The sequence below is a fragment of the Triticum aestivum genome, chromosome 3A, assembly GCF_018294505.1.
Source record: "Triticum aestivum cultivar Chinese Spring chromosome 3A, IWGSC CS RefSeq v2.1, whole genome shotgun sequence".
NCBI lineage: Eukaryota > Viridiplantae > Streptophyta > Magnoliopsida > Poales > Poaceae > Triticum > Triticum aestivum.
In genome coordinates this window covers 346,690,192-346,716,656 of record NC_057800.1, presented here as the reverse complement: position 1 = coordinate 346,716,656, position 26,465 = coordinate 346,690,192, and the positions used below count along the sequence as shown (strand labels likewise).

Genomic DNA, 26,465 nt, shown 5'->3' with positions numbered 1-26,465 from the left:
CTCGACCAAGTCATCCTGAAGCTGGATATGAGTATGTCAATCACGCAATTCCCGATGAAACTCGACAAACTGTTCAAAGGTTATAGGAGGTGCATGCTCAGACTCAACATTTTCATCCTGAAAAATCAAACCCTTGGTTGTAGATGCTATCACCGCGTTCATCCTCCATGATCATGTTGTGCATGGTCACACAAGCAGTCATCCTCCCAAAGCTTCTTCGTGCTTCATGTCAATGCAGGGTTACAAACGGTACCTCACCGAGACTGGAGCACACCGAAAGCACGCTCCACATCCTTTCTAGCACTCTCTTGCATTTGGGCAAATCTCTGTCTCTTCTCTCCTCGCGGATTGGGTATGATCTTCACAAGAGTGGACCGCTGAGGAAAGGTGCCATCAGCTAAGTAATATCCCTTGTTGTAATGGTGGCCATTGACCTCAAAGTTGACCTCTGGGGAGTGCCCTTCCGCAAGCCTTGCAAACACCGGAGACTACTAAAGAACACTAATATCATTCTGATAACCAGCCATGCCAAAGAAAAAATGCAATATCCAGAGATCTTGTGAAGCCACAACTTTAAGTATAACAGTGGCACCTTTCACATGCCCCTTATACTGCCCCAGCCAAGCAAATGGATAGTTCTTCCACTTTCAGTGCATACAATCTATACTATCAAGCATGCCCGGAAAGCCCCTCTCGGCATTGATCGCCAACAACCTCTCTGTATCAACGACGGTTGGCTCTCTGAGGTACTCCGAGCCGAACACTTCCACCACGGCCGTGCAAAAACTATACAATGAGAGAAGACATGTGGACTCACTCGTACGAACATACTCATCCCCAAGATCACCAGGAATTCCATATGCAAGCATGCAGATAGCCGTAGTCCATTTATGGTATGAAGAGAAACCAAGCTTGCCTAGGGCATCCTCTTTGCACTCAAAGTATGGGTCATGCGCGACCACTCCCTCGCAAATATAATTGAACACATGCCTTCTCATTCGGAATCGATGACGACATTGATTTGGCCTGAAGAGTGCATAATCCTTAAAGTAATCAGCATGAGAAGGGTGTGCCCTTTCTCCCTATTACAATCCAAGGCCGGAGCATGGCCGGGGATTGATCCCCTGTACCGAGGCTGCTTCCTACTAATGTGTTCATGTACGACCAACGCAGCCACCAGCCCTTCATCATCCGAGGATGAATCATCCGATGAGTAAATGAAGTTGTGAAAGAAAAACTCATCACCACCATCCATTGTACCTTGTGAGCAATCCGTCGAACGCCTTGCGGTTGTGCTGGGGAAGCGGCCGGATAGTGCATGCCCTGCTCCCCTCGCAAGCAGCAAAGCAAGGTTTTGGGGTCGGTGGTGCTGGAGGGCGCCCTGCGTCAATGAACGGCCGGCCGAAAGAGGTTGGGGACGACGGGCGACGCCGACGGCCGTAGATTCTCTCCCACCGGCAACAAGGAGAATGCCGGTGAAATGCTTTTCGGTAAGCCGATGCAGAGACAACTATGACATGGCGCGGTACTGGTTGGGACGACCCTTGTGGAAGACGATGCAGATGGGGAGGGTGATGGTGGCGGCAATGTCGGGGCGCGGAGGAAGGTAGAAGAAAAGAAAATGGGGGGTCTGTGTTCCTGACGGGCGGGCCAGGGGCAGGACAAAGGCACACGCCGCTCGCGTCCGCGCATGTCTGTTCGGCCGCAAACTTGGGCTACGAATGAGTCAAAAGTAGACAGAGAACAAACGACGATCCCTTTGAGGCCGTGCGTTGGAAGACCTGTTTTGTCCGTTTACCCTTAAACGAATGTGGGCGGTGGCCTTAAGCACCTCCCTTAAGCATCTCCCGTTGTACAAGTTCTAAGCACCTTCCTTAACCACCTCCCATTGTATTAGCCTTCTGTCAATAGGATTTGCTCACCCTGCGGCCGCCGGCTGCAAAAGGGCAAATCAGCCGCGGCAACCGGTGAGGATCCAAACTCTACACCACCACCAGCAGCGCCGATGCTCATGCAGTAGCCTGCACGATGAGGGAGCACGACCCGCTGCCGCAGCTCCCGCTCGCCCTCCATCCACCGCATCTGATCCCTCCGGCGCCCACCCCCGACCACCGCGCTCTCTCGTTCCTTCCCGACTTCGGCGGCCTCCCCTGGGTCGCCTACGCCGCGGGCTCCCTCCTCGTCGTCTCCCACCTCCCCTCCCCTCCCCGTACCAGCGTAAGCGACACCGTGGAAGACGAATCCCCATTCTTCTGCCAAGTCATCGACCTCCACACCCCCGTGTCCGCAGTCGCCTGGTGCGGCCGCGGGAGAGGCGAGCTCGCAGCCGCGTCCGGCAACTCCGTCTCCGTTTTCCAGCCCGCACCTTCCTCAGGTTTGTCCATCTGGCTCGTGTCCAGTTCTCGTCGTTGACTAACTTAGGTGGTTGCCACACGGCTCACTGTTTGGAGATTGGAACTGGCAGGTTCATTCAGTTGGCTCCTGAGATGGGTCATCACCGAGATGTTCACGGTCACCGCCATCGCCTGGACGGGTTCCGGCGACGGCATCGTGGTGGTCGGTGGTGGCGTTGCCATGTGGGCCAGGGTGCAATCCTCCTGGCAGCTTGCTTGGAGGTCCACACCACAGGTGCCGCAGTCCCTCGTCTCTGCTACCCACTTCGTCCACGCCCCTGTCGTGGCGGCGTCAGCTGCTGCTCCTGTGGAGGGCAATGTGCCTGTCCTGGTATTTCTGAATGATGCCAAATTGGGTCTGGAGACTGCTGAGCTTCTGCATCCTCAGCCTGTTTCCATGATCCAGTGGAGGCCTTTGACGTTATCTGTCGGTGATCCATCTGAAGTGAGGAGAGAGATCCTCATGACCTGCTGCTTGGATGGAACTGCTCGGCTATGGACTGGGGCTGAGGTGACCAGGTCGAAGAAGCAGCCTACTTCGCGAAGATCTTTCAGCGTCATTGCAGTGATTGAGTTGGACAACATTCTAAATGGAGTGCTTGGAGTTGACATATCTGTGAGATGGGCAGTAGAAACTGGCAGTGTTGTATCACGAGATGACGAAGCTAAGTTCAAGTTGTTTTCAGGTCATTCCTGGCAGAACAAGGTTGGCAAATGTGAGTGGCTGGTCAGTGTTGGCCCTGGGCGTTGTACCAATTTTTGGGCTGCTCATTGTCTTGATGATGTATCTCCACCAAGGTACCCTCGGATTACACTATGGAAGCAGAGCGAACCACAGGCTTGGGAGGAATCTGCTATTAACCCAAAATCTACAGTACAACCAATTTTTGTTGAGACTGTAATATCACGAAGTATATGTTCTGGCCCACCCACAAGATGCTCTTTGCTTCATTTGCTGCCTGATAATTCATTCATTTGGTCTCGCCTGGCTTTTGGATTATCATCAGATTCTGGGAGTCATGTTTCAAGCGATTCTTCTAAGAGCATCTCATGCTGTTCAACCAAGACTATTAATCAAGTTGGACATAAGGGTAGTATCATAGAGGTGTCTGTCCATCCATATAGCTGCGAGATAGAGCTAGCTGTTTCTATGGATTCTAGCAGAATGCTATTTGTATGGTCTCTTTCAACCTTATCAACTCTCATATCGACCTTGCATGCACCCACTTATCCTTCATGGAAGCTCCTGTGCAAATTTGATCTGCATGACATTTCTTCAGATGCGCAATATTCATGTCTTTGTTGGGCTCCTTCAGTTTTCCATGATAACAGGTTTCTTGTCCTGGGAGGTGAAAATGGAGCTGATTTAGTTGTCGTCAGAATTCCAAATGGAGGTGTTGTTTCATGTCACAAGATGTTCACAGTTCCTTTCCTTGGAGGGAGCAATGCAGAAGAACCACCTGATAGCATTCATACCATACCTTTAGCTTCTAACTGTAACAAGTCATTTTTAAACAACAGTTTCCTAATTGTGTGCGTATGGAGGAAGAGCTTTCAAGTTTTATCATGGAAAGTAGTCCTGCATTCAGAAAATCATCATGAAGGAAGGGGGTGTTTATGTGAATTTTCTGCCAACTCACTTTCCACTGCAGATCAAGGGAGACATGTTACTTACGTCCATGGTGAAATGTTTGCAGCTGCTATTTATGAAGATTCTACGGTTTTCCCTACTGTCGTGGATGGAGAATATCCCACCTGCATTTCGGTTATGTCTCTGGACAATACTGTATTACCTCTACAACAGCATGTACCTTTTGCAACTTCCCCAGGTTATCATATTGCTACTGGGTACTCTGATGGCACTGTGAAACTTTGGAAGATGTCTGGTGCAGATAACCCTTTGCAGACTGGGAGATGGAGCAACAGCTGGGAGCTAGTTGGCATGTTTGGTGCTCATCCAGGACCAATTAGTGCAATTTCACTATCCAGATGTGGTAGAGTTGCTACTGTTGGCAGAAATGTTCAGAAGAATAATACATCCATTCATATCTGGGAAGCAGTAAAACTCATGGGAGATGGGTGTTTTCTCCTGGAAGATGCACTAATGATTCAAAGCGCTGTTGTTGGTTTAGATTGGCTATCTTTAGGCAATGGTAGATTTTTACTTGCGGTCTGTTTTCGTAATAAGTTGCATATATATTCCCATAAGCATCCTTCCTTTCAAAATGTGCTGCACACTGCAAATTTGGAAGAGAAGCATCTTTGGAGTTGTATTGCATTAGCTCATTCTCATCATGATGTTGCCAGCTTCTGCTGGGGGCCAAAGGCGTCAATAGCGCTTGTTCATAACAATCATTTTTCACTGTTCAGTTCATGGTTAGTAAGAGGAGCAAATGAACGTATTACCCAGAAAGGCGTTTGTTCTGCCACAGATGTGCATGATAAGTTGCCATGTACTGTGCATGTTAATGAAACTATCTTTGGTAAATCTGGGCTATCTGAAAATTACAGCAACGCGGAGGCCACTGAGAACAATAGCACGCTGTTACCAGGCCAACACAATAGTCATTGTTCTAATGGTTTCTGGAGCTTGTTGGATATATCTAGTAATCTGAGTGGACATTTGGCGCCATATCACCCAAGAGCACTTATCCATCATCTTTATTCAGGTGTCGACTATTCTAATTTATTTCTAATGTTTTTCTCTGGATTCTACATTTGTTGCACAAGGCCTTGCTAAGTTAACCATTACTGGCTTCCATTGTTAACTTTAACTATCCTCAGTGTCCTGTGAGAGTTAGAGTGAGATTGTGTAAGTGGAAATATGCTACACCTACATGCTCTTATGCTTACTATGCCTCGTAGGTTCCAAGATGTTTTTAAAGTTTGGCTGTAGTTATTTATGATTTAGGCCATTTAATGTGTGGTGTGGTACGAAATATAGTTAATCAAGAGAACTTTACCATTTCTATTAAAACATTCATGCTATGACTCTTAAAAATGGTTATGCACTAGTTAGTATGCCAAAATGCTGAAATAAAACTGCATACTGAAAGCCACTGTAATGATAAACTCAGTGTTCAGGATATTGGTAACTGGTAGCTGCTCGGTCGGGTGAGTAGGGATTAATTGGCGAATCGGTCTATTAACTGAATTTATCAGTGACCCATTTATCGTTAGTTAACTAGGGCCATAGCTATATATCCTAGGCTACATAGCAACATGTAATGTACTAAATGTCTAAATATGCCAATGTACACGCTAATGTAACAAGGAAAAGTTTTACATATCTTTATATCCTAGGCCACTCCATATCACCCGAATTTCTTTTCAAAGATGGAGCACTTGCAGTGGTAGAAGCCTAGGCAGAGGAGAGGACAGCAGCAATGCGGATATAGCTAATCAGTAGCAGGGAGCCGAGCAGGAGCAGGAGACTGAGAGAAGGGAGGGAAACATGCTAGATTTTAGGCCAAAATAAGCTTTGCCTCCTCTGCAAGTTAATCGGCCCCACCTAAAATTTCGGCCTTTTATCAGCTGTCAGACCGATTAATCGGCTGGCCTAGTTAATTGGCCGAATAGGGGGTATTCGATTCGGTCAGGTGCCGAGTAGCAGTTAACTTAAATGTAGGCCGATATTTGAAACAGTGGATAAACTTGGCCAACTGTATTACTTGCATCAATTCCACCCAGGGTTAGAAAACCATTCAGTTAAGAACTGGTCCACTCTGGTTTGCCAAAACGACCTTGGTGAGAATAGTTGGTTCCCTGAAATGTCTGCCTAAGTCTTTTGAACCCTTCCATCTGCAAACCTATTTTAGTTGCATTTTTGATATTGTGATAAAATGGTGCCTTTTACGGCGGAACTGCTGTTTGTATGAGTGTGTAACACGATTTGGGTGAATTTCTGTTTCAGTATTGTAGACTTAGAGAAATTTTTATTAAGTACTACCTCTGACTCAAAATGTAAGACGTTTTGTAGGTTAGTTTAGCCTACAAAAACGTCTTATATGAGACAAAGGTATCTCAATACAAATTAGATCTTGCTAGATTTAATTTTGACATTTTAATTTCAATTTTAAGGGGTCAAATTGAGAAAGATATGACATATAACATCATGATAAATATTCTTTGGCTCTTTGTTGGTTTGCCATTCTTTGAGCTATGCGCCTATGCCTTCTTCAAACTGGGTTGCAACTATGTTGCTAAGTTCTACAATGGCAAGCACAATTACTTATGTTGTAACCGCTAACCAATTGCATTTTCCGTCTTAAGGGCAACTCCAACGCGGATCACCAAAATGGACATCACCAAATGTCCACACACAGTTTTAGGGGTGGCCGCCATCCAAGCGTAGGCACCAAATGTCCACCCCTGGTCCGACGGCCATCCAACTGTAGGAACCAAATGTCCGCCCCTGTTCCGGCCTACTCCATTTGACATGCATATCTAGATCAGTAGCAATTTAAGCATACGTTTAATAGTTGCAAACATATGCAATCACAACCAAAAAGCATTGGATGTTCAATAAGTTTTACATCCAATCGATCCCAAAAGTTGCCAGTCCGACTGTCTGTGCCAAAGCCCTCCTTGGGCTCCCAGTTCGTCTGTCCGTGGCAGAAACCTCACTCTTCGGCTGGTTTGGCCTCCTCAGTTTGCACAAAGCGTTGCAATATGCTCGCATGGTAGGCTTGGAAAACCTTTGCCGCATAAAGATCCAAGTCCGACGTCTTCACAAAACACATTTTGGAGTCCTCTGAAGCGGCCTTGATCTCAAGCTTCTTCTTTTGGAGTTTGATTTTCTTTTCTTGCATGTCCATGAAGGTGCAAAACCTCTTCTCTTGGAGTTTGATCTCCGGCTTCGTTCCCTCCTTCACCTCATTGCGCGCGACACTTGCCTCCTCCTTCGTCATGATGTCCTCGAACTTCTCCGTCATCTTGGCCGCCATGCCTTCTCACTTCTCCTTCTCTTCCCACTTCCTCCCCGGTTCCTAATTACCTTCTTGGTTGGAGCAAGCCCTTCTTGTGTTGGAACGGCTGGATCACCACCTTCATCTTCATCGACCATGCCGTCTTGACGGAATTGGGAATGTAGGTGATCCGCTTGCTTTTCCCATTCAACTTCAACCAACTAGTTATACATATTTTGAACCTTGAGGGGGTACCCTCCTACCCTCCTTAGTTCAACTAATTGAACTAAATTTTCAGAATTCACATCACTTCTGAAATTTTAGTTCATTTGGTTGAACTAAGAAGGGTCGGAGGGTACCCCATAGGTTCCAAATTTGCATCCCTACAACCAACAATGCATATAGATGAAGTGCTTCTTCTCCATCTTGTGGTATAATGTGCTAGCACGTACGAGCTAGCAAAGGAAGACAATGGATGGTCAACAAATTGCAACGTTGAGCAAATCAATGAAAGCCAACACATAGAGTAACAAGCCACGAAACTTACGAGATCTTGGATTGTTGCACCACTTGGCCACCGTTTTTTGCACTTTGTTTGTAGAAGCCGCAAAACTTGTTGACGACCTCTTGAATGTTTTGCAATTGATGGTTGAGTGGCTTCGGATTACGCTCATGGATCACTCTGTGCGGTAGGGATTGTAGTGCTTTCTGCTCGGGAAACCAATTATGCGTGCTTTGCCAAAACGCCATGCCCCTTTGCTCCGTGCCCTGAAACTTATTGAGACTAGCGGCCAACCACGCCTCACACAACAATTCATCCTTCTTTGGGGAGGAATTTAGTCCCTCTTCTTCTTTGGGTTGGCACATGGCGGCCAGTGGCTGTCCGGATCCATGTTCGGCTGCTGGGTGCATGTCTGCTGGTTGTCCGGCTGTCCGGTGGGAGTCCTCCACTTGTTTGTCTTCGTAGCCGCCTTCGTCGTGGATCATGTTCATCATCTGCTCGTTTGCCGTGATCACGCTTTGTTGGGACATTCTGCCAAACAGTGACCGGGCACCGACGGACGAACGCTCCACAACCGGCATCTGCAACTGGACAAGCCTCGACGACTGCGACTCCGTGAAGGTGTAATCGGTGTTGAGGTCGATGGTGAACGGGACTCGATGGCCGGAGGTGAAGGAAGACGCGGATTGGTGTGGCGACTGCTGCATGTCGGCTGGACCGAGATGGTGGGAGGCGTAGTAGTAGATGGCTAGGGCGGCGATTGTCCAGGCGGCACCAGCCTGGCAGCACGCTTTGCCGGAGAGGTCTGCCCTGATCGCCTTCTTCTTCGCCTTGTAGCGGCGGGCGTTGTGTTCCGCGGGAGCGGCCTTGCGGGCGGCCACCACCCTCAGATCCTCTGGCTCCGGTGAAATGTCTATTGTTCCAGTCAACTCCTCCGGCGGCGGACGACCGAACGGTGGGGAGGGTGTAGATCGGGGTGGAGGCAGTGGAAAGGGCGGGCTTTTGTGCGGAAACAGTGGTGGGAAACTGGGAATTCCCAAATGCGCGGGCTTCGCCTTGGTTTTGGGTGGGTCGGGCGTGTCAGAGTTTGACGTGGCGGACGTCCGGATTCCCGCAAGTCTCCGGTTCGTTTGGTGCCGCCATGCCGGTCTGCGGGATTTCGGACATTCGGACCGGTACGGGCATTTTTGGTGACCGCCGTTGGATGGCAAAAAATGTCCGGACAGTCCGGTCTGGACATTTACGGGCGATTTGGTGATCCGCGGCGGAGATGCCCTAATGATTTGCCCTGATAGAAGTCCACGTTCATTCCTGATTTCTGCTCACAGTATTTTCAGTAAACTTGCAGAATTTTATTTTTCAATTGAACCACATCATCTTTTTAACTTTATGAAATTAGGCAATGGAATTAACTCTTTATTGTTGTTTGTGCACAGGTGAATGGAAACGTGCAGATGGCATTCTGCAGCATCTTGTTGAATCCATGAAAGCAAGTACAACATTAAACACCTTGTTGGACTGTAGTTCATGCAGTAAATCATGCCATAATATCCCTGAACTTCCTTTGTCGCGGTACTTTACGCATACACCGTCAAGCGATATTTCTAGCAAAGGGTTACTGTGGGGTGAGAACGGAAGTAGCACAGCCTTCAACTTGCTGTCACCATCAAATTCATTTTCTTACATGACGAGTAATTTAGGTATCAATACCACCACTAGTGCATCTGAAAGGTCAGAGATAAGTCAGCTCCTTGATAAGAACTTTGGCATGTTTGCAATAAGTGACACTGAAAAAATACAGATACATACAGTTTCTGATCTTTTGGGTGAAATTACTGATCAGAACCGTGCTTCTCCCTATAAAACCCTTGATGAAGCAGGGCGAAGGTAAGATAACTCCTATCTTGTAAAATTGTGTTGGTATATTTTTCTATTTACTACAATCTAGGCATTGTCAAAAGTTAGACAAAAAAAATGCCGCTACCTTTTCCGCTTTTGTTGTTGTTGAGAAGTCATGTTAATTGATGATTGCATTTCTCTTAAGGTTCTGGATTGCTGTGCAGTTCCAACGCCTATATGTGCTTAGGAGATCTGGAGATTCATCTAGCGCTGAAGGGTGCCATCTTGATTCTGCTTCCATTGCATGGGCCTTCCAATCTGATTGTCAGGATGATCTACTTGATTATGTTCTTCCAGCAGAATCAACTTGGTTAGAGATGCAAAACCTTGGTATGGGATTATGGTATACGAATGTGTCCCAGCTAAGGATCAGGGTATGGAAATATCTTTCCCAGCAATCAGATATTTCAGAACTAGTATTTAGGTTCTCATAAGTTTCACTAACAGCAAATGTCACAGTTGACTAACAAGGCAATGATAGGATGTAGTTACGGTATCATTCTGTCAATCACTGAAAGTTCTGTTTACCAGTTTGTAGTGTATCTCCCTCTTACATCCCTAAAAATCCTCTGTCAACAAAACAAACAGTTTGGATTTAAATAGAAACAATCCAAATAAAATGAATACTAAATATAAATAACTTAATTTTTCATAATATTTTTTTAACAAGAATGGAATATGACGCGGGTCTCAAAGAAGCTCAACCAAGCGTGGCTTAGGAGCCGAGCTCAGGTTGCAGGCTGATCGCGACCACATGAAGGTGTCACACATGCTTGGAAGGAGCTCAACCGAGAGCATCAAACGGTTGATCCCAGGATGATGTTAACTTGACTTTCTAGGGCAGCATGTTAGTAGCAAAGCACTGCTCAGCTAGAACTGATTGCATTTACAAAGTTTGGGACTTCGAGTTAACATAGATTCTTCTTTTGACCAATAGTAGTATCCTACACAAGATGATTCCCTATGTTTTTTCAAAAGAATATATTCAGTGTTGCGGTTTATATTTAAACCCGATATTCTTTTTGACCAAGGCATCAAATGTGGCACATTTGATGGCTGATGTTCTCTACTGTTTAAACATTGTCATTGTTGTAGTGTTCTGCGTCCAGATTCTAGGTAACAAGTATTAACGGATCTTCTGTCTATTTTTTTTCCCGCCATATGTATGGACACCATAATGAACATTGTTTACATTTGCTGTTATCTGGATAATCACCTGTACTTATTAGGTAATGTGACATGTCTGAAATTGTAGATGGAGAAGTTGGCAAGGTTGCAGTATCTTAAAAGCAAGGATCCCAAGGATTGTGCTCTGCTCTATATAGCATTAAACAGAATAAAAGTATTAGTTGGCCTTTTCAAGGTCAGCAGAAATGAGAAGGATAAACGTCTGTATGAGTTTCTCTGCAGGAACTTCCAGGTACATCAGTGTATAGTATGGTTCAATCTATTGACAGCTTCAACTATGCGGTCATGCCTATTAATACAATAGTTGCAAATGTGAACTTGCACATACTGAAGTCTTTCAGGAAGTAATACTCCAACATGTAAGGCGTATGTTGATTCAGTATCATAAGGTTTTGATCAATGATTACTCTATTAATATATGGTTTATGAGATTAAAAATCACATCATAAGTATTTTAATACAATTCCGGTGGTGTCAATTTCATGTCACATAAACCACATATAACAAAGTACTCCCTCCGTTCCATAATTCTTGTCGTGGTTTTAGTTCAATAGTTCAAATTTGTGTAACGAATCAAAATATGCCTTGAATTTTAGGACTGATGGAGTAGTTGCTAGTCCTGACATCTCAAATGATCAGTTTTTGCCACACTTCATATCTTTATCACTATACTGGCAGTGCCATATTTTTAAGAGAAATGCGCATCAAACATGGACAGAAGGAATTTCATGCATTTTACAGTAATGCTTTGTGTTGCAAAGTGAATTATATCACTACATCGTACTTATTCAGATAAATTTATCTAGGAAGAAAAAAACAAAGCCGCTGCCCTTAAAAATGCTTATGTACTACTGGGAAGGCATCAATGGGAGCTTGCTATAGCATTTTTCCTGCTTGGAGGTGATACTTCCTCTGCCATCAATGTTTGTGCGAAGAACCTTCAAGATGAACAGCTTGCTATGGTAATTTGTCGGCTTGTTGAGGGATCTGGAGGGCCCTTGGAGCGTAACCTCATTTCAAATGTGCTGCTCCCTGATGCAGTTGAGAAAGGAGACCACTGGCTTTCAAGCCTGCTTGAAGTATGTTATATGTCTGCCTTTTTCTTTTCCCTTTTTTATTTTGAAAATCAAAATAGTTTATACGAGCACAGAATGGACCCTTAAGCTTCTTAACTAAATTTCATTTAAATCTTCAGTGGATGCTAGGGAACTACTCCCAGTCTGTCTGTAAATTATTTGGCTGCCATCCCAAGTTACTGTTTGATGAATCCGACACTCATGGTGGTCAGAATGTGTTTGCAGACCCAGAATTGGGTCAGTATTGTGCAATCCTATCAACGAAAAATAGTTTCAGAAACTGTGCTGGTGAAGCTCTATCTGCAAAATTATCTAAGCTTTCATTTGCACTGGCTGCATGTGCCTTAAACAGATGTGGACTACCTGTAAGTATAATCTCTTAGCAGCTGAGTTGTCCTTGCTGCTGTTTTGCATTACACTTAATCTTGTTATTTTTTTTGCTCATTAGCTTGAAGCACTTGAATGCCTATCTAGTAAATCAAGCATAGTTGAGAAGGACGGCACCAGCTCACAACATGGTGCAGATGACAAGATTCTTGATGGAATACTAAACCCTTTCAATGCTTCTTCCAATTGGCTTTCATCATCTGTCGTTAATGATGTTGAATCAGAACTCAAAGTAACCATGGCTTCAAATTATTTGTCACGCATGCTGAGAAATCACTTTCTCTGTGCACATTGCGGCCTACCATTAGCTAAAGATAAGGTCCTTAAAGAGCACAATAGCCATGGCATCGAGGAACTTGCGCATGATTTTAGTGCTGCAATATCCATATTTCATAAAAGGTTCTCACTTCAGTTTTATGATGTAGCTGAGAAGGTAACATCAGGAGATAGCAGCTTCTTTTACTTTTTTATTTTTACAGAGCCTTTCGTACAAACCATCCTAAATTCCACTTCTGTTACATTGCAGATCCTTACCTCCTGTTCCCATGATGGTTTATTATTTCTTGCACATGTTCTGCTATCAGTTTGTAGATCACCAGATGGTGGAACTAATAGTCATTGTCTTGAAGGTTGCGCTTCCCGTTCGATTGACTATCTGTTGTTGGTGTCATGCAAGGAGAGTTTTAAATTTCTTACTCGATATGTTGTCTCCTGCTGCTTCATCTGTTCTGTTCTTAATACAGACCTCACCAATATTACTGCATGTACACCTTTGGAAAACATGAAATACATTATAGCAACTTTATCACATTATCAGAGTACTAGCAGGCTACTCCTGAAACATGACCTCAGTAGAACTTCTGCATTGGACAAGACATCAGCCATATCTACTGTTATTGATCTCCTTGATTACAACATAGGCTTTTCTGTTTCTTGGCTATGCCATGACATAAAGGCATTACTTATCATGAGCAATCCAGTGTTAGGTGCTTCTGCGAATGATGAGTCATGTCAAGTATTATTAGACCGATTGATGCAAGCTGCACACCATAAAAGTCATGGTATATCAATTAACACAGAGGCGGTAATGCCCAATGGTTCATTGGACAAGAGACAACCAGGAGGAAGCGAGGATTCAAGTCTTTCAATTGATGAAAAGTGGCATTTGATAGGTGCTTCCTTGTGGATTGGATTGTCATCCTTTATGAAACATCACTTAAAAGAGTTCATTGGAAACGAGAAACTTGAATGTGAAGCTTGTACAAGTGACGTGAAGGAATTTAAGGGTCTTGCCTCTTCAGTTGCTGCAAAGTTTGTTATTGATTCCCTGCAATTTGTGTCGTCTTCATTAGTAAGACTCCATGCATCATTTTTCAGAGAGAAATTATCAAATAATTTACATCCGAGTGTGCTTTTCTGGTTAGAATATATGTCGTCTCAGCCAAGGTCCAACAAGACTAGCCGTGATCAGCTCGCATATATAGCTCAGGGCACAAACACTGAGAACATGGAGGTGTTGTTTCATGTTTTGTGGGAAATATCTGCTAACTCTCTGGATATATGTGCAGCATTTGTGAATGAAGACGTGAATTGCTTTCCGTTAAACAACACAAAGCTCAGTAGATCTTGGAAGAATATGGTTGAAAGTACAAAAGTCGAGTGTGAAAACGATTCTACTCAAAGTAATGGAGGAGAAAATAAATGCAGTGTTAGCTCCAAGGACAATGAGAAAGGGCGTGGATTTGTTGACAAGGCTTCTTCTGATGTGGAAACCTCTCTTGAACCTAAAAGGAAATGCCTGATCGAAGAAAAAGGCTTTCAAAGCCCAAAGGAACTTCTAAGGAGAAATGGGGAACTTCTTGAGGTATTCACTGTCAAGCCTAATGACTTTTTTTTCCTTGAGATGACTCATTCTTTGCTTTCTTTTGTGCACTGCATTTTAATCTTTTGCAATGGTGCAGGCAATATGTCTCAACTCAACCAATGAGCAACATGCTGCTATTGCTACCAACCGAAAGGTATTGTTTTTGAACCATTCACTACTCCATCTGTTCCAAATTAGTTGAAGTTCTAGGTTTGTCCTAAGTCAAACTTGTTTAATTTTGAGCAACTCTATAAAAATGGTAGATCTATACAACACCAAATACATATTAGTATGAACATACATTTTTTTAAGAATCTCATGAGACGAACTTGGTTTTCTAGATGTTACTAAATTTTTCTAAAGACTTGGTCAAACTTAAAGAAGCTTGACTTAAGACAAAACTACAGCTTCAATTAATTTGGAACGGAGGGAGTATTTTCCTAATTATGTGTGAATATTGTAATTTTTTTCTTTATGTTGAATTGTCAAACATGATAATATTGCAACATAATCAAAACAGGTCATGCCTTGCTTTTGTGCTTTGATCTGAATGAGCCAAACTAGCAGGTGTTTCTTTCGTTTTGTGGATGAGGACTAGGATTTTTTTACAGATGATGCAGAAAACATGTTCTTGATGATGCTTTTATCTCTATGATCTCCTTAGACTGCAATTAATGAGTACTCTTTAATATCTACTCCCTCCGTTCCAAAATAGATGACCCAACTTTGTACTAACTCTAGTACAAAGTTAGTACAAAGTTGGATCATCTATTTTGGAATGGAGGGAGTATATTCTTATATCAATAAAAAATATGGGTCAGGTTTGACACAAACCATCTTAGCCATCCGATATAATCTGATGACAAACAAATTAAGTTGAATGTATAACAACTGCGTTGCACATTTAGTCCCTTAATTACACATTGCTAATTGCCCTTTATAACCTCTCTTTTCAAATTTTGAACAATTGCTCAACCTTTTTCTCATTCCTTAGTCATGATGCTATGATTGCTGACCTTATTTGCCTCCCCGATATGATGTATTGTTATAAAATAATAATATTTTGGTTCTTGTATTATTTTTCTAGTATTTTTTGAACTAAATGTATATCTTCAAACCTATTGTAAGATCTGGGCTGCAAGTAACAACTGGTCCCAAGATGTTCGACATTATTGTTTGTAATGTTGTATGTGGACTTTTTGTCTCCTTAAGTCATGTGTAGTTGCGTCACCGCATCAATTTTGTTTGACTAAGGTCATCCATTTTTCAGGGTCTTGTTTTTTTCAACTGGTATGGTAATCAACAGGACAAGAAATCAGCAGAGTATATTTGGTCAGGATCTGAGTGGCCATCAGATGGTTGGGCTTGTTCTGAAACTACACCTGCTGCAACTCTTATTTCACCTAGTGTTGGTCCTGGCAGAAGAAGAGGATCTCATCTTGGCTCAGATGGGGCAAATATTGGGGTAGGTTCTTTGGTGAAACCCGGAAGAGACTTAACTGGGGGTGGAGCATTTGGAATTCCAGGTTATGCTGGTATTGGGGCATCAGGGTTTGGGTGGGGCGAACCCGACGAATTTGAGGATTTTGTTGATCCTCCAGCAACCCTTGAGAATATCCATTCAAGAGCACTATCACGCCATCCCTCTTTGCCATTGTTGCTAGTGGGGTCAAGCAATACACATGTGTATTTATGGGAGGTAAGTATTACGGGAAATTGTCAATTATGCCACGCTTGATTGGTTATTACTTGTCAGTGTGGGTCTATCGATGCTTGGTTTTATGGGCATGGCAGTTAGTTCTCCCTTTTTTCTTTCTTCTAGTCATTTGTTCCGCACGCAATCAGCGATTTATATTTCTCTTTTTTCTTTATATGATGTAAATCTTATGGGCTAAGGATCATGAAATTAAATAGCTAACACAACTACAAATGTTCATTCAAGAATCTATATTATCTTGGAGGGTTGTGGAGTCTTGATTTGGAGGTGCTTGGATGAGCACTGAAAATGAGGTGGCTATGGCTTGAAAAGACAACCTGATCGTCCATGGGCTGATCTTGAACTTCAAGTACATCCTAATTCAGTTGCAATGTTCTCCATCTTGGTCATTTCTATTGTTGGTGATAGCAGCATAATGCTCGTTTGGTGTGACATGGTTGCATTGTCAATCCCTGTCAGATCTTGCACCACATTATAGTGATAAGTAGAAGAACAGTACATGAAGCACTAACTGATGCTACTAGGATCCATGACATTAGAGGTGGTCTGTCAACGGAGGCGTCGTTGGAATATCTTCAGTTATGGGAAATCTTATCTGATGTTAATCTTCTGGGTTTTAGGATCAGCATATTTGGCCGCCATCTTCGGGAAAGCTCACGACCAAATCAGCCTATCGTTTCCTCTTAGGGGATGCTGATTTTGAGCCATGGATGAAAATTTTGAAAACTTGGGCTCCACTCGCTGCAGATTCTTTATTTGGTTGGCCTCACTAAATCGTTTCTGGACTGCTGATTTTTTTGACTCGCCGTGGTCTTGACCACCCGGAAAAATGCGCTCTGTGATCAGGAGGAAAACCATACAACATCTGCTCACCGCATGTGTGTTCTCAAGAGAAGTATGTTCTCTGTGTTGTCCTTGGTTGCTCTGCAACAGCGTACACGAGGGCCAGATGATCTTGTTTTTACTGTTTGGTGGCGCCAAGCAACAAGCAAGTTGATAGACAATACCGCAGGGGTTTTGGCACTTCGGTTGTGTTGGTAGCTTGGTGGATATGGAAGCATAGGAATGAATGTGTTTTTGAGGGCGCCCTAATTAGTACAGAACATTAGGGACGAGGCCCAAAGGGCTCTGGGAAATTTGGCCAGAGTTCTGTTATGGGTCGTGCTCATAGTTTTATCTTTCTTGGTGATCTTTTGTCCCTGCCCTAACGGGCCTTATGAGTCTTCTAAGACTCCTTTTTCTTAATATAAATATAATAATGCGTAGCTCTCCTGCGTGTTCGAGATTTTTTTTATATTATCTTGGAGACATAACATGTATTCCCTCCGTTCGGAAATAACTGATGTGGTTTTAGTTCAATTGAACTAAAACCACGTCAGTTATTTCGATAAGGCTTTTGTATAGACTGCCTGGCATTTGATGTTATCTAGATCTGTAGTTAGTACATCTTGCAGTAATTTAAATTGAGAAATGTATGTCTGGAACATTTTAAAACAAAATCTTATTATAAATACGACTCTTTGCCATTTTCGGTTAAATCTACTTTCCTTAGTTCAAAAAGTACCCCCCCCCCCACCCACTCCCATATGTTGATTAGAGGAAAGCTTTTAGCTGTCCACGAAGGAACAAATATTTTATAAGGCACAATGGGAGGGTACAAATGGAGAATTTTGTATGTAGACTTTCTGTAGAATGTAAAAACATATATTTACTACTCCCTCCGATCCAAAAAAAAGTGTCGTGGTTTAGTTCAAATTTAAACTAAAACCGCAACACTTTTTTTTTTTGGATCGGAGGGAGTACATTATAAGCACTGTACCTTTGGAGATTGTGCCCACTACGCACTTTGTCTGCTATTTTGCTATATAAAATTTCAGATTCTTTAATGTATACCCACCCTTATATTATACATAAAGAGATCTCGCTCAATAAATATAATTTTGTTTCCAAACATGAGGATAAACAAACAAAATGGTTGACTTTGCTGAATAGCTAGATATTTCACTATTTTGCTGGGTCGATTGAAAGGGTTATCATATCATTACCTGTAGTGGTTTGAACTAGATATCGTCCCGTGTTTAATTATCCACTGATAACTTTTGTGCTTTGGCTGTTACAGTTTGGTAAAGATAGTGCAAGAGCTACATATGGTGTTCTCCCTGCTGCTAATATTCCACCACCTTATGCACTTGCTTCCATATCGGCTGTTCAATTTGATTATTACGGGCAGCGGTTTGCAACTGCTGCATTAGATGGTACAATTTGTACATGGCAAGTTGAGGTGGGTGGAAGAAGCAATGTCCATCCTACAGAGTCATCCTTGTGCTTTAACAGCCATGCTTCGTATGTGGACTGAACTTGTTCATGTAACTACTTGCAACGACTTGATACAGTTATGCTGTATCTTATTTTTTTTATTGATGACAGTGATGTTGCGTATGTGGATGCAAGCGGATCTGTTCTTACTGCAGCTGGATGCAATTCAAATGGCGCAAATGTTGTTATCTTGGATATGCTAGCTCCACCAGCCACTTGTCAAACTTCTATTGTGTGTCATGAAGGTGAATTAAAACAAATCCATTCTAGCTTTTTACTTGGAATATTTTTATAGTAGAATACTAACATCTATAGCAGTCCTAAGTTTAAAAAAATACGACATCTGTCCTAAGTGTTGAAGTTAAAAAATATTAATACTAGTCTATTCTAGAAAGTAGAGAAGGGGAGCCTTGGCGCAGCGGTAAAGCTGTTGCCTTGTGACCATGAGGTGGTCACGGGTTCGAGTCCTAGAAGCAGCCTCTTGCAGAAATGTAGGGAAAGGCTGCGTACTATAGACCCAAAGTGGTCGGACCCTTCCCTGGACCCTGCGCAAGCGAGAGCTACGTGTACCGGGCTGCCCTTTTTATTATAGAAAGTAGAAATGGAGCACATACTAAGAAATGGCCATCTACAAAAATAGTACTATTGATCTCGTAAATCTGTAAAAAGAACCGCTGAACTGGACACCATTAATTTTTTAATTGAGAATGCACCATAATCCATGTCATTTTAAATTTAAAAAACGCTGAGAAGGCACAAAAGTGCACAACACCACAAAGGGTGAAAACAAATAAAACACCAAGAAAAGAAAAAGAGCATGACAAAATGACAAAAATCTTTTCTAAGTTACTGATAGGATCTACTAGTGAGATAACCCTAATTACTGCAAAGTAGATAAAAGTAAACGACAATATTCGTCTACTTTATTGAGAGGGGTCGGCCCCTATATATAGTAGACAAGACTTGACCGACAAGCCGGTAAGTCTATTCGAACTCTAATACGATCTCTAAACTGGCTGGACCCTTTCCTAACAAACTTACTTAATCAACGAGGACTCTGAAGCCATAAGAGCATCTCCACTCGTTCGGCGTAGCCAGGCGAGGGTGCACACCCCTAGGGCTGCGGCGACGGCGAGAAGCTGGCCGGCGACCCGACGCTCTGCTGGCTCCAGGCAGCTTGCGGGCTGTGGCCGCCGGGTCGATTCGTCATCCCCGCGCCAGACGCCTCTGCCTGCTCTGCCGCCGCTGCCCTGTCCCGGGCTCTCTTGGCGTTGAGCCTGTTCCGCCGGTCGGTGGTGACAGCCTCCCGGCGCTGAACCTCCGCCTTCCAGTCGACGTTCGACATGTCCGGTGGTTTTGCCGGCGGCACCCTCGGCTTCCTCTGCTTCGGCTGGGTGGCATCGACAATGGCAGCGGCGCGAGGGGCCGTATACTTCTCCGGCGGCATGGCGGCTGGATGGCGGGGAGAGGGAGGAGAATGGCGGGAGAAGAGGGGCAGAAGGGGGGAATGGAGGGGAAAAGCGAGGGATCGGCGGGAAAAAGTGCCGTCTCTCGCCGACAGAGTGGACCCATGCGCCTTTTTGCTTCGGCCGTTCCCGGCTGTTATTTCGGCCCAAACCGGCGATAAACAAGGTCCTGGGGGCACGACTGGGCCGATTTTTTGGCGCCAGCGCTAAAAAAAGAGCCCTGGGGGGCATGTGGGGGGGGGGGGGCGAGTGGCGCTGTAACTGTTGAACTGACTCCCATGGGTCTTTGGTGCTAGCAGTTGCGGATCTGTCCTGGTCCTGGTCGAAGTCGCCTGCATCGATGAAGAAGAGTCGTGCGCACCGGTGACCCCGGACATAAATCTCGTAGTAGTTGAAGCAAAGGCCCCAACGATGGGTTGAGGTGATGAACGTGCTGTGGCAGGGTTGGTGCTGGAGTGGTTGACGGCAGAACAGTTGCTAGTGGTGCTGTCGTGGAAGGTGCCAGAGTTGTGTTGACCACATGAGGCTGGTGTCCAGACGTCGTTGGAAGGAAATGCCACTGCTCATGAGGTCAGACGATCGTTGAAGCTCGATGTCAACATGAAGACCCTCGAGCCGCCTTGCTATGCAGAGAAACTGGGTCAATGTTAACGGCTCATTGTTGTGGCACATGAGGGCTAGAAATCTGCTGCTGTAGTCAGCAACTGAGGAAGTGAACGGCAGATGCGCGAACTGCCCAAGTTGAACCACTACCATGTCAGCATGCCGAAGTTGCGCTCAAGCTGTAAGTACCAGAATTGAGCGTCATCGGTGAGGTGGCAGGCTGCCGTCCAGACCTTGTCAGCCTTGTCCGTGCGCAGCCCACGAAAAAATTGCTCGCACCTATTGAGCCAACCGAGAGGGCCAACCAAGCCATCACTTGTTAGGAAGTCGAGCTTGTGGAAGCGGGGCACGATGGAACCGTAACTTGAGCTGTGGTGATGGTTAGGCAGGGGCTGAAGGGAGGTGATGGGCAGGGTGGATCCATAGATGGGTTGCGAAGAGGGTGCGGTCATAACGGCGTGTGAAGTTGGCAGGTGGGGTTGTGAAGACGACAAAGGGGGCAGTGATTTGTGGTTGCTGCTGCTGGTAGGCGGGCGGGTGGCGATTGGGCTGTATGCTAGGGTGCAAAGTGGCCTAGGTTGATGCTAGTGGGTGCCTGCGGCGAGTAAGGAGATGGCTGGAGGTGGTGGTGGTTGGGGTGGGGTGTGTGCATGGGTGGTGGTGGGGGGGGGGGCGGTGGCCATGGTGTGATGACAGGTAGGCCGTGGAAGGCAGGAAAGCTAGGGGGGAGGGGGGGTGGGGGGAGTGGGGCAATCTGCTGGGCAGTGGAGGTCCGCCGACGGGTATGGTGGCGATTACCCCGCTGGAGAAGGGGGTACCGTATGTGCTGTTGGTGAGTGGATGCACCGAGGGCATGCCGTCGCTGGGAAGGAAGGCCCGAGACACGGAGGTGGCGTCATGGGTGACGAGGAATAATACAGAAATCAGAAGTCAAATTCGTTTCGAGTTATTCTACACACTTCTACTCCATTCTAGATAAGTTGGTCCTTAATTCATAGGTTGCAGTTGCTTTCTTATCCTATAGATAATGTTTCTCGAGTCTTCTAGCTATGAGTAGAAGCTGAACCTTAATAATGTTTTCTAGAGTCTTCTAGCTATAAGTAGAAGTTGAGATGTGATGGCTTCCCAAAGCCCTATAAATACAGGTCTGCACCTCTAGTTTGTAACTCAGCCTATGTACCCATAATAGAACTTGGTGTTCTTATCTAAGATCTTGGACTAGATCTTGTGCTTTAGGAGTTTTGGATTGAACTCCTGCTGCCATGTCGGCCTATTTTCGCCTCTAGAGTGATATCTGGGGCAACACGTTGAAATAGTTCCTTCAACACCAGTGTTTTACACTTTGTAGCAGCAAGATGGAATTGTTCCTCCACAACCTTGTGTTGCTTCAATAACCCTGGGACCCAAAGATGGGCGACACCCCTAATTACAACACCCCGCCAATAAACGGTAGGTACCGCCCCCAACGGTAGCAACGCCGCAAGACCTCTCACACCTGCCGTTGCCCATTGCCTAGTCTCTGCCTTGATAGTGTCAAGGAGGCGGGCTATGCTGAGCTGAGTGTTGTCGAAGATGACCACGTTACCATGCTTCCAGACGCACCATGCCACCAACATGATGATCGAGGATGTGCCCTTCCTAGCACGCTTGTTGCCACGAGTCCACAAAATCATCACCTGCTGGGGGTGGGGAGGTCGTTGATCGGATCCAAGAGAGCACCTAATGCCACATGGTGCGTCAAAAAGAGCAACCAGTGAGAAGGTGCGCCATCGCCTCCTCCGACTGGTCGCAAAGCACACAGCTAGGTGCATCTTGCAAACCGTCTTACCAGTCCCTCAGCGGTCCAGCAACGATCTTGACAGGCAAGCCACACGAAGAAGTTGACCCTAGGGGGAGCCAAGGCTTCCAGTTCAAGAGTATTGTATCAGCTCTTGGTGTACTATCCGTCCAGGGTCCAACGCCACAGGAGGACGTCCGGCGAGGCCGAAAGCAGCACCCCGCCACTCACCATAGCCAGCGGGCTTAGCCCCCCCCCCCCCCCCCCCCCCCCCCCCACACACACACACACCCCGGATGTCCAATATCGTACGACGGTCGGTCAAGACCTTCCTGACGGTCCAACGTTTCCTAGTGCGCCTGGACACCAGAAGGAGCTCATGCCCAAACAAGAATGTCACGACCATCCAACCAACATTTCTCCCAGAATAAGGCAGATGCTCCGTCACCAACCACCATGCTGGTGGATGCGGAGAACACCTTGCGCTCATAACGGAAGAATTGGAGGTGCAGACCCCTCGACCCCTCGCGCTCATCAGGTCTCCCAGTGTTAGGGATTTGAGGCTCAACTGGGGGAAATTTTTTGTTTTCAAGAGACATCAACTGGGAGAAAGTTTTTATTTTCAAGAGACAACTGGGAGAAAGTGAGAAGAGAGATGGTGCCATGGGAGGGAGGCTGTCTGTCTGCCACGCCGCATTCGCGTCAGCACCAAACCACCTGAGAAGGGATCAAGGGGGTAAAGTGACTGGGAGGGAGGATCATGTGGATAAGTTGTGCTCTCTGCCACGAGGCATTCAGGTCAGCAAGAAACCACCTAAGGTTGGATCAAGAGGGTGAAGTGACTAGATTTCATAGACCAGGGTTTAAATAAACGGTTTATGAATTAAAGGTTGAATGTGAACTCGCAATTAAACCTGGGAACAGTTTGGACACAAACCACAATTTCAAATCGGTTTTCCTATTGGTCTCTTTTGGTTTGGATTAAATGGGCTGAGCTCCTAATGTAAGCTGGTTTGGTTTGGGCTTTTCCTATTATCGGTTCGGTCTGGTTCGGTCTGGTCACAGAACAAACAGTCTCAAACCATTCTAACCCATGGACGGAGAACTAAATCAGGGACCAGGTTAGGGTCCCGATCAAAGCAATCACCCTTTTTTTTGCCGGGAAAAGCAATCACCCATTGGCAACGTCTTCCTTGTCGTCTCCACTACTGGTGCCGATGATGATGCTCCTGCTCGCCATGGCACGTCCATGCTCTAGTAGAGACACAAACCAGCATCAACCAGGTTCTGGCGGCCTTGTCCCGCATGTTGGATAAGTCTGTGTACTAGGGTCGTTGTGGGGCTGCAGCACATGGTCCTTGTGGGTCTGCAGCACATGGTCCTTGTGGCAGTTAGGATAGAGTTCCTGACCATCAAGGACTGGCAGTTAGGATAGCATCTTAGACTGGCATCTTAGACTAGCATCTTAGACTGGCATCTTAGTAGCATCTCAGCATATGCTTGGCTGGCTAGCAGCCTATAAGTATGTAACCCCAACCCCTCAGGTTGGTATGGCATTGTGTGAGAAATAAACCAACGAAAATTGTCCCAAACTCTCCTAGTGTCATCCACAACTATCAATGCTCAGGTTCAAAGGTCTAACACCGCACGCCTCCGCCTGCTACGCCATGGCCACCGCCGCCCGCTCCTCCTTGGCGACATGGAGCCTTGCGCAGTGCCGTGACGACGTCCTGCGGTAGGACTGCATGCTCTGGTTGGCCGTGGCGGTGCGGACACAGGCTACATGCTCAGCCTTCTCAACACCCAGAACGCCACCGGCATGGGCTGATGTATCTGGTCGCGTTCAATCAAGCGCAATGAAGCTCATGTCCAACGACTCCGGCGACGGTGCGAACAAGGGGCTGGCGATGGACATGGCGCAGCTCGGTGGCGGCGGAGGCGGTGGCGAACTGTGGGTTGTGTGTGGCGCAGGCCGTGGCCGAACTGCTCAACTACTGCCAGACAGTGTGATATACAACAGTCACATGGCGCCCTACGAGGTGCCCCTTCTTCCCGCTCGACGGCGCCGGCGAGTTGGCCGACGAGGTCGGACAGTGCGAACAAGATCGTCTTATACCGTGATGGACGGAGTGCAGCTAGTCATATATAGTATCTAGCATTATAGCTTGTTCTATGTACGTACGTTGTGGTGGTGAGTAACATGCAGCAGCAGCTAATCACCCTTCCAACGCCTCTCTTCCCATAGTAATTGGACACGCCCTTGGTTTGAAACTTCAGATTGAAATTGTATGTGGGGACTGGGTTGGATGGGTTTGGCTTGAAAATACGTACAGTTTGGATTGGTTTGGATTATAGCATTTGCAGTTTGGTCTGGTCTGGTCTGATTGTTGGACTTATACTTGTATGGATTGGGCTGGGTTTAATCTGGATTACAAACTATTCCCAGGTTTACTCGCAATAGTTGAAGGTTATGGTGCACTTTTTTCTATAGATATAGTAGGGATGGCTGACCATGGACTTCATCTTGTAGGAGGAGCCCGTTCTCTTACTGTGTTCGACAACAACATAGGCTGTGGATCCATCTCACCGCTGATTGTAACTGGTGGGAAAAGTGGAGATGTGGCATTGCATGATTTCCGGTTCGTTTCTACTGGAAAGAGTAAGCATCACAAAACTTCTGCTGGGGGTAGCTCCCGTGGGATGATTTGGCATATACCGAAGGCTCATTTAGGTAAGCTCTCACGTTGCCATGACACTCATCAATTCTAAAGTTGATTTTCTGTCTTATCACTTATCTTGTATCTGCAGGGAGTGTCACCAGTCTATCGACCATTCCAGATACCACCTTATTCTTGACTGGAAGCAAAGATGGAGATGTAAAGCTTTGGGATGCTAAAAATTCCCAGCTAGTCTTTCATTGGCCGAAGTTGCATGAGCGGCACACTTTTTTTCAACCAACCTCCAGGGGCTTTGGTGGTGTTGTTAGGGTATGCTATATCAATAGATTAGATAAATTTTAACAACCTTGTTTATTGCAGGCTGCTGTAACAGATATCCATGTCTGCATGTTTATTGCAGGCTGCTGTAACAGATATCCATGTCTTGACTAATGGTTTCGTTTCGTGTGGTGGCGATGGTTCTGTGAAGCTTGTGCAGATAAAGAATGAGTTTGCCACAGTACATCAGGACTAGAACAAGCAAGACAGGAGATGTGTTGTTATGCATGGTTTGTCCTGGTGAAAGTGCTTGTTGATTTAATGTCGTGACACATTGTTTGTTTCATGAGATGCACATCAACATGATGCCATAATTAAGTGGTGAGAAAAATATGAATAGTTTAGTGGAAGCTATATGAACCTCAAGTAGTCCCCGGTTCCTCGTTACCTACCTGGCACAGGGCAATTCTCAAGCTGTATATACCGTGGGTCACTTTGGTGTTTGTTTTCAGGCAATTATACTCTTTGTACTTTGCATCACATGTTGCAAGCAGAGTTTCTGTATACCAGGGCAGCAGAGTTGTCTTGACTTATTGACCATGGTGAATATACTCTATAAGGAAAGCACAACAGGAAGGGTGTAAAATTGTGAAGTGTAGAGTGACATCCAACTACAAAATCTTCTCTTTGGTTGTCTGTTCGCCCAATATAGAAGTGCTGAATTCTCTGCCCGATTCATGACATAAATCAATGTGGCAACTGGACATCAGGTTACTCTATATTTGTATGGCTAAGATATTAAAGTCTTCTGTGTGTAAATATCATATGATCTGACATGTAGCTGATCCAATCATTATTGTTTATTGTACCTGGTACTATTTTCCATCATTCCCTCCTGCTGGTGTTCCATATAATTATTTTTTACCATCACGCTTCTACAATTTCTGGTAATTGTCATGTTATATTGCTGGATGTGTTTGATGTGTTTTTCTGTGCTCTATTCAACTAATTTGGTGCTTACTGAGGAAATTGATGTGGTGACAAATCAAACCTTAGTTGATTATGTTGCTGCTTAGTTGTTCCTGCTGAAGCGGTACTCCTGATTACTCCTCGGCTCTACATATTCAAGTCATTGTATGCTGCTAGATTCTGAAACAGCAGTACTCCTGATTACTCGTCAGCTCTACATATTCAAGTCATTGTATGCTGCTAGATTCTGAAAAAGCTGCCTGTAAGCTACGACAAAGCTGCTGTAAACTTCCAGTTGTGGAAAAGCTAAAAGCAGTTTGGTTGAAACAACTGTGAAACCGTAGATTTGGCTGTGAATTATTTGGGTGCAAGTATTTGTTATTTTGTTGTAGGTGTTGCTAACAAGTTGTTGCTTAGTTCTCCTACTGGATTGATAAGCTTGGTTTCTAACCGAAGAAGATACCT

At 45.2% G+C, this 26,465-nt stretch overlaps 1 protein-coding gene across 1 annotated transcript; it reads left to right on the top strand.

Moving 5' to 3' along the window:
• The first annotated feature begins 1,880 nt into the window (after positions 1-1,880).
• On the top strand, positions 1,881-25,919 carry LOC123061273 (uncharacterized). Its single transcript, XM_044484294.1, has 16 exons — positions 1,881-2,374; positions 2,465-5,062; positions 9,239-9,689; positions 9,847-10,075; positions 10,957-11,121; positions 11,696-11,968; positions 12,085-12,330; positions 12,414-12,785; positions 12,879-14,216; positions 14,314-14,370; positions 15,487-15,915; positions 18,053-18,276; positions 18,361-18,494; positions 24,626-24,826; positions 24,904-25,082; positions 25,174-25,919. The coding sequence occupies exons 1-16, from the start codon at positions 2,029-2,031 to the stop codon at positions 25,285-25,287; spliced, it is 7,356 nt and encodes a 2,451-aa protein (XP_044340229.1). The 5' UTR covers positions 1,881-2,028; the 3' UTR covers positions 25,288-25,919.
• Positions 25,920-26,465: the final 546 nt, after the last annotated feature.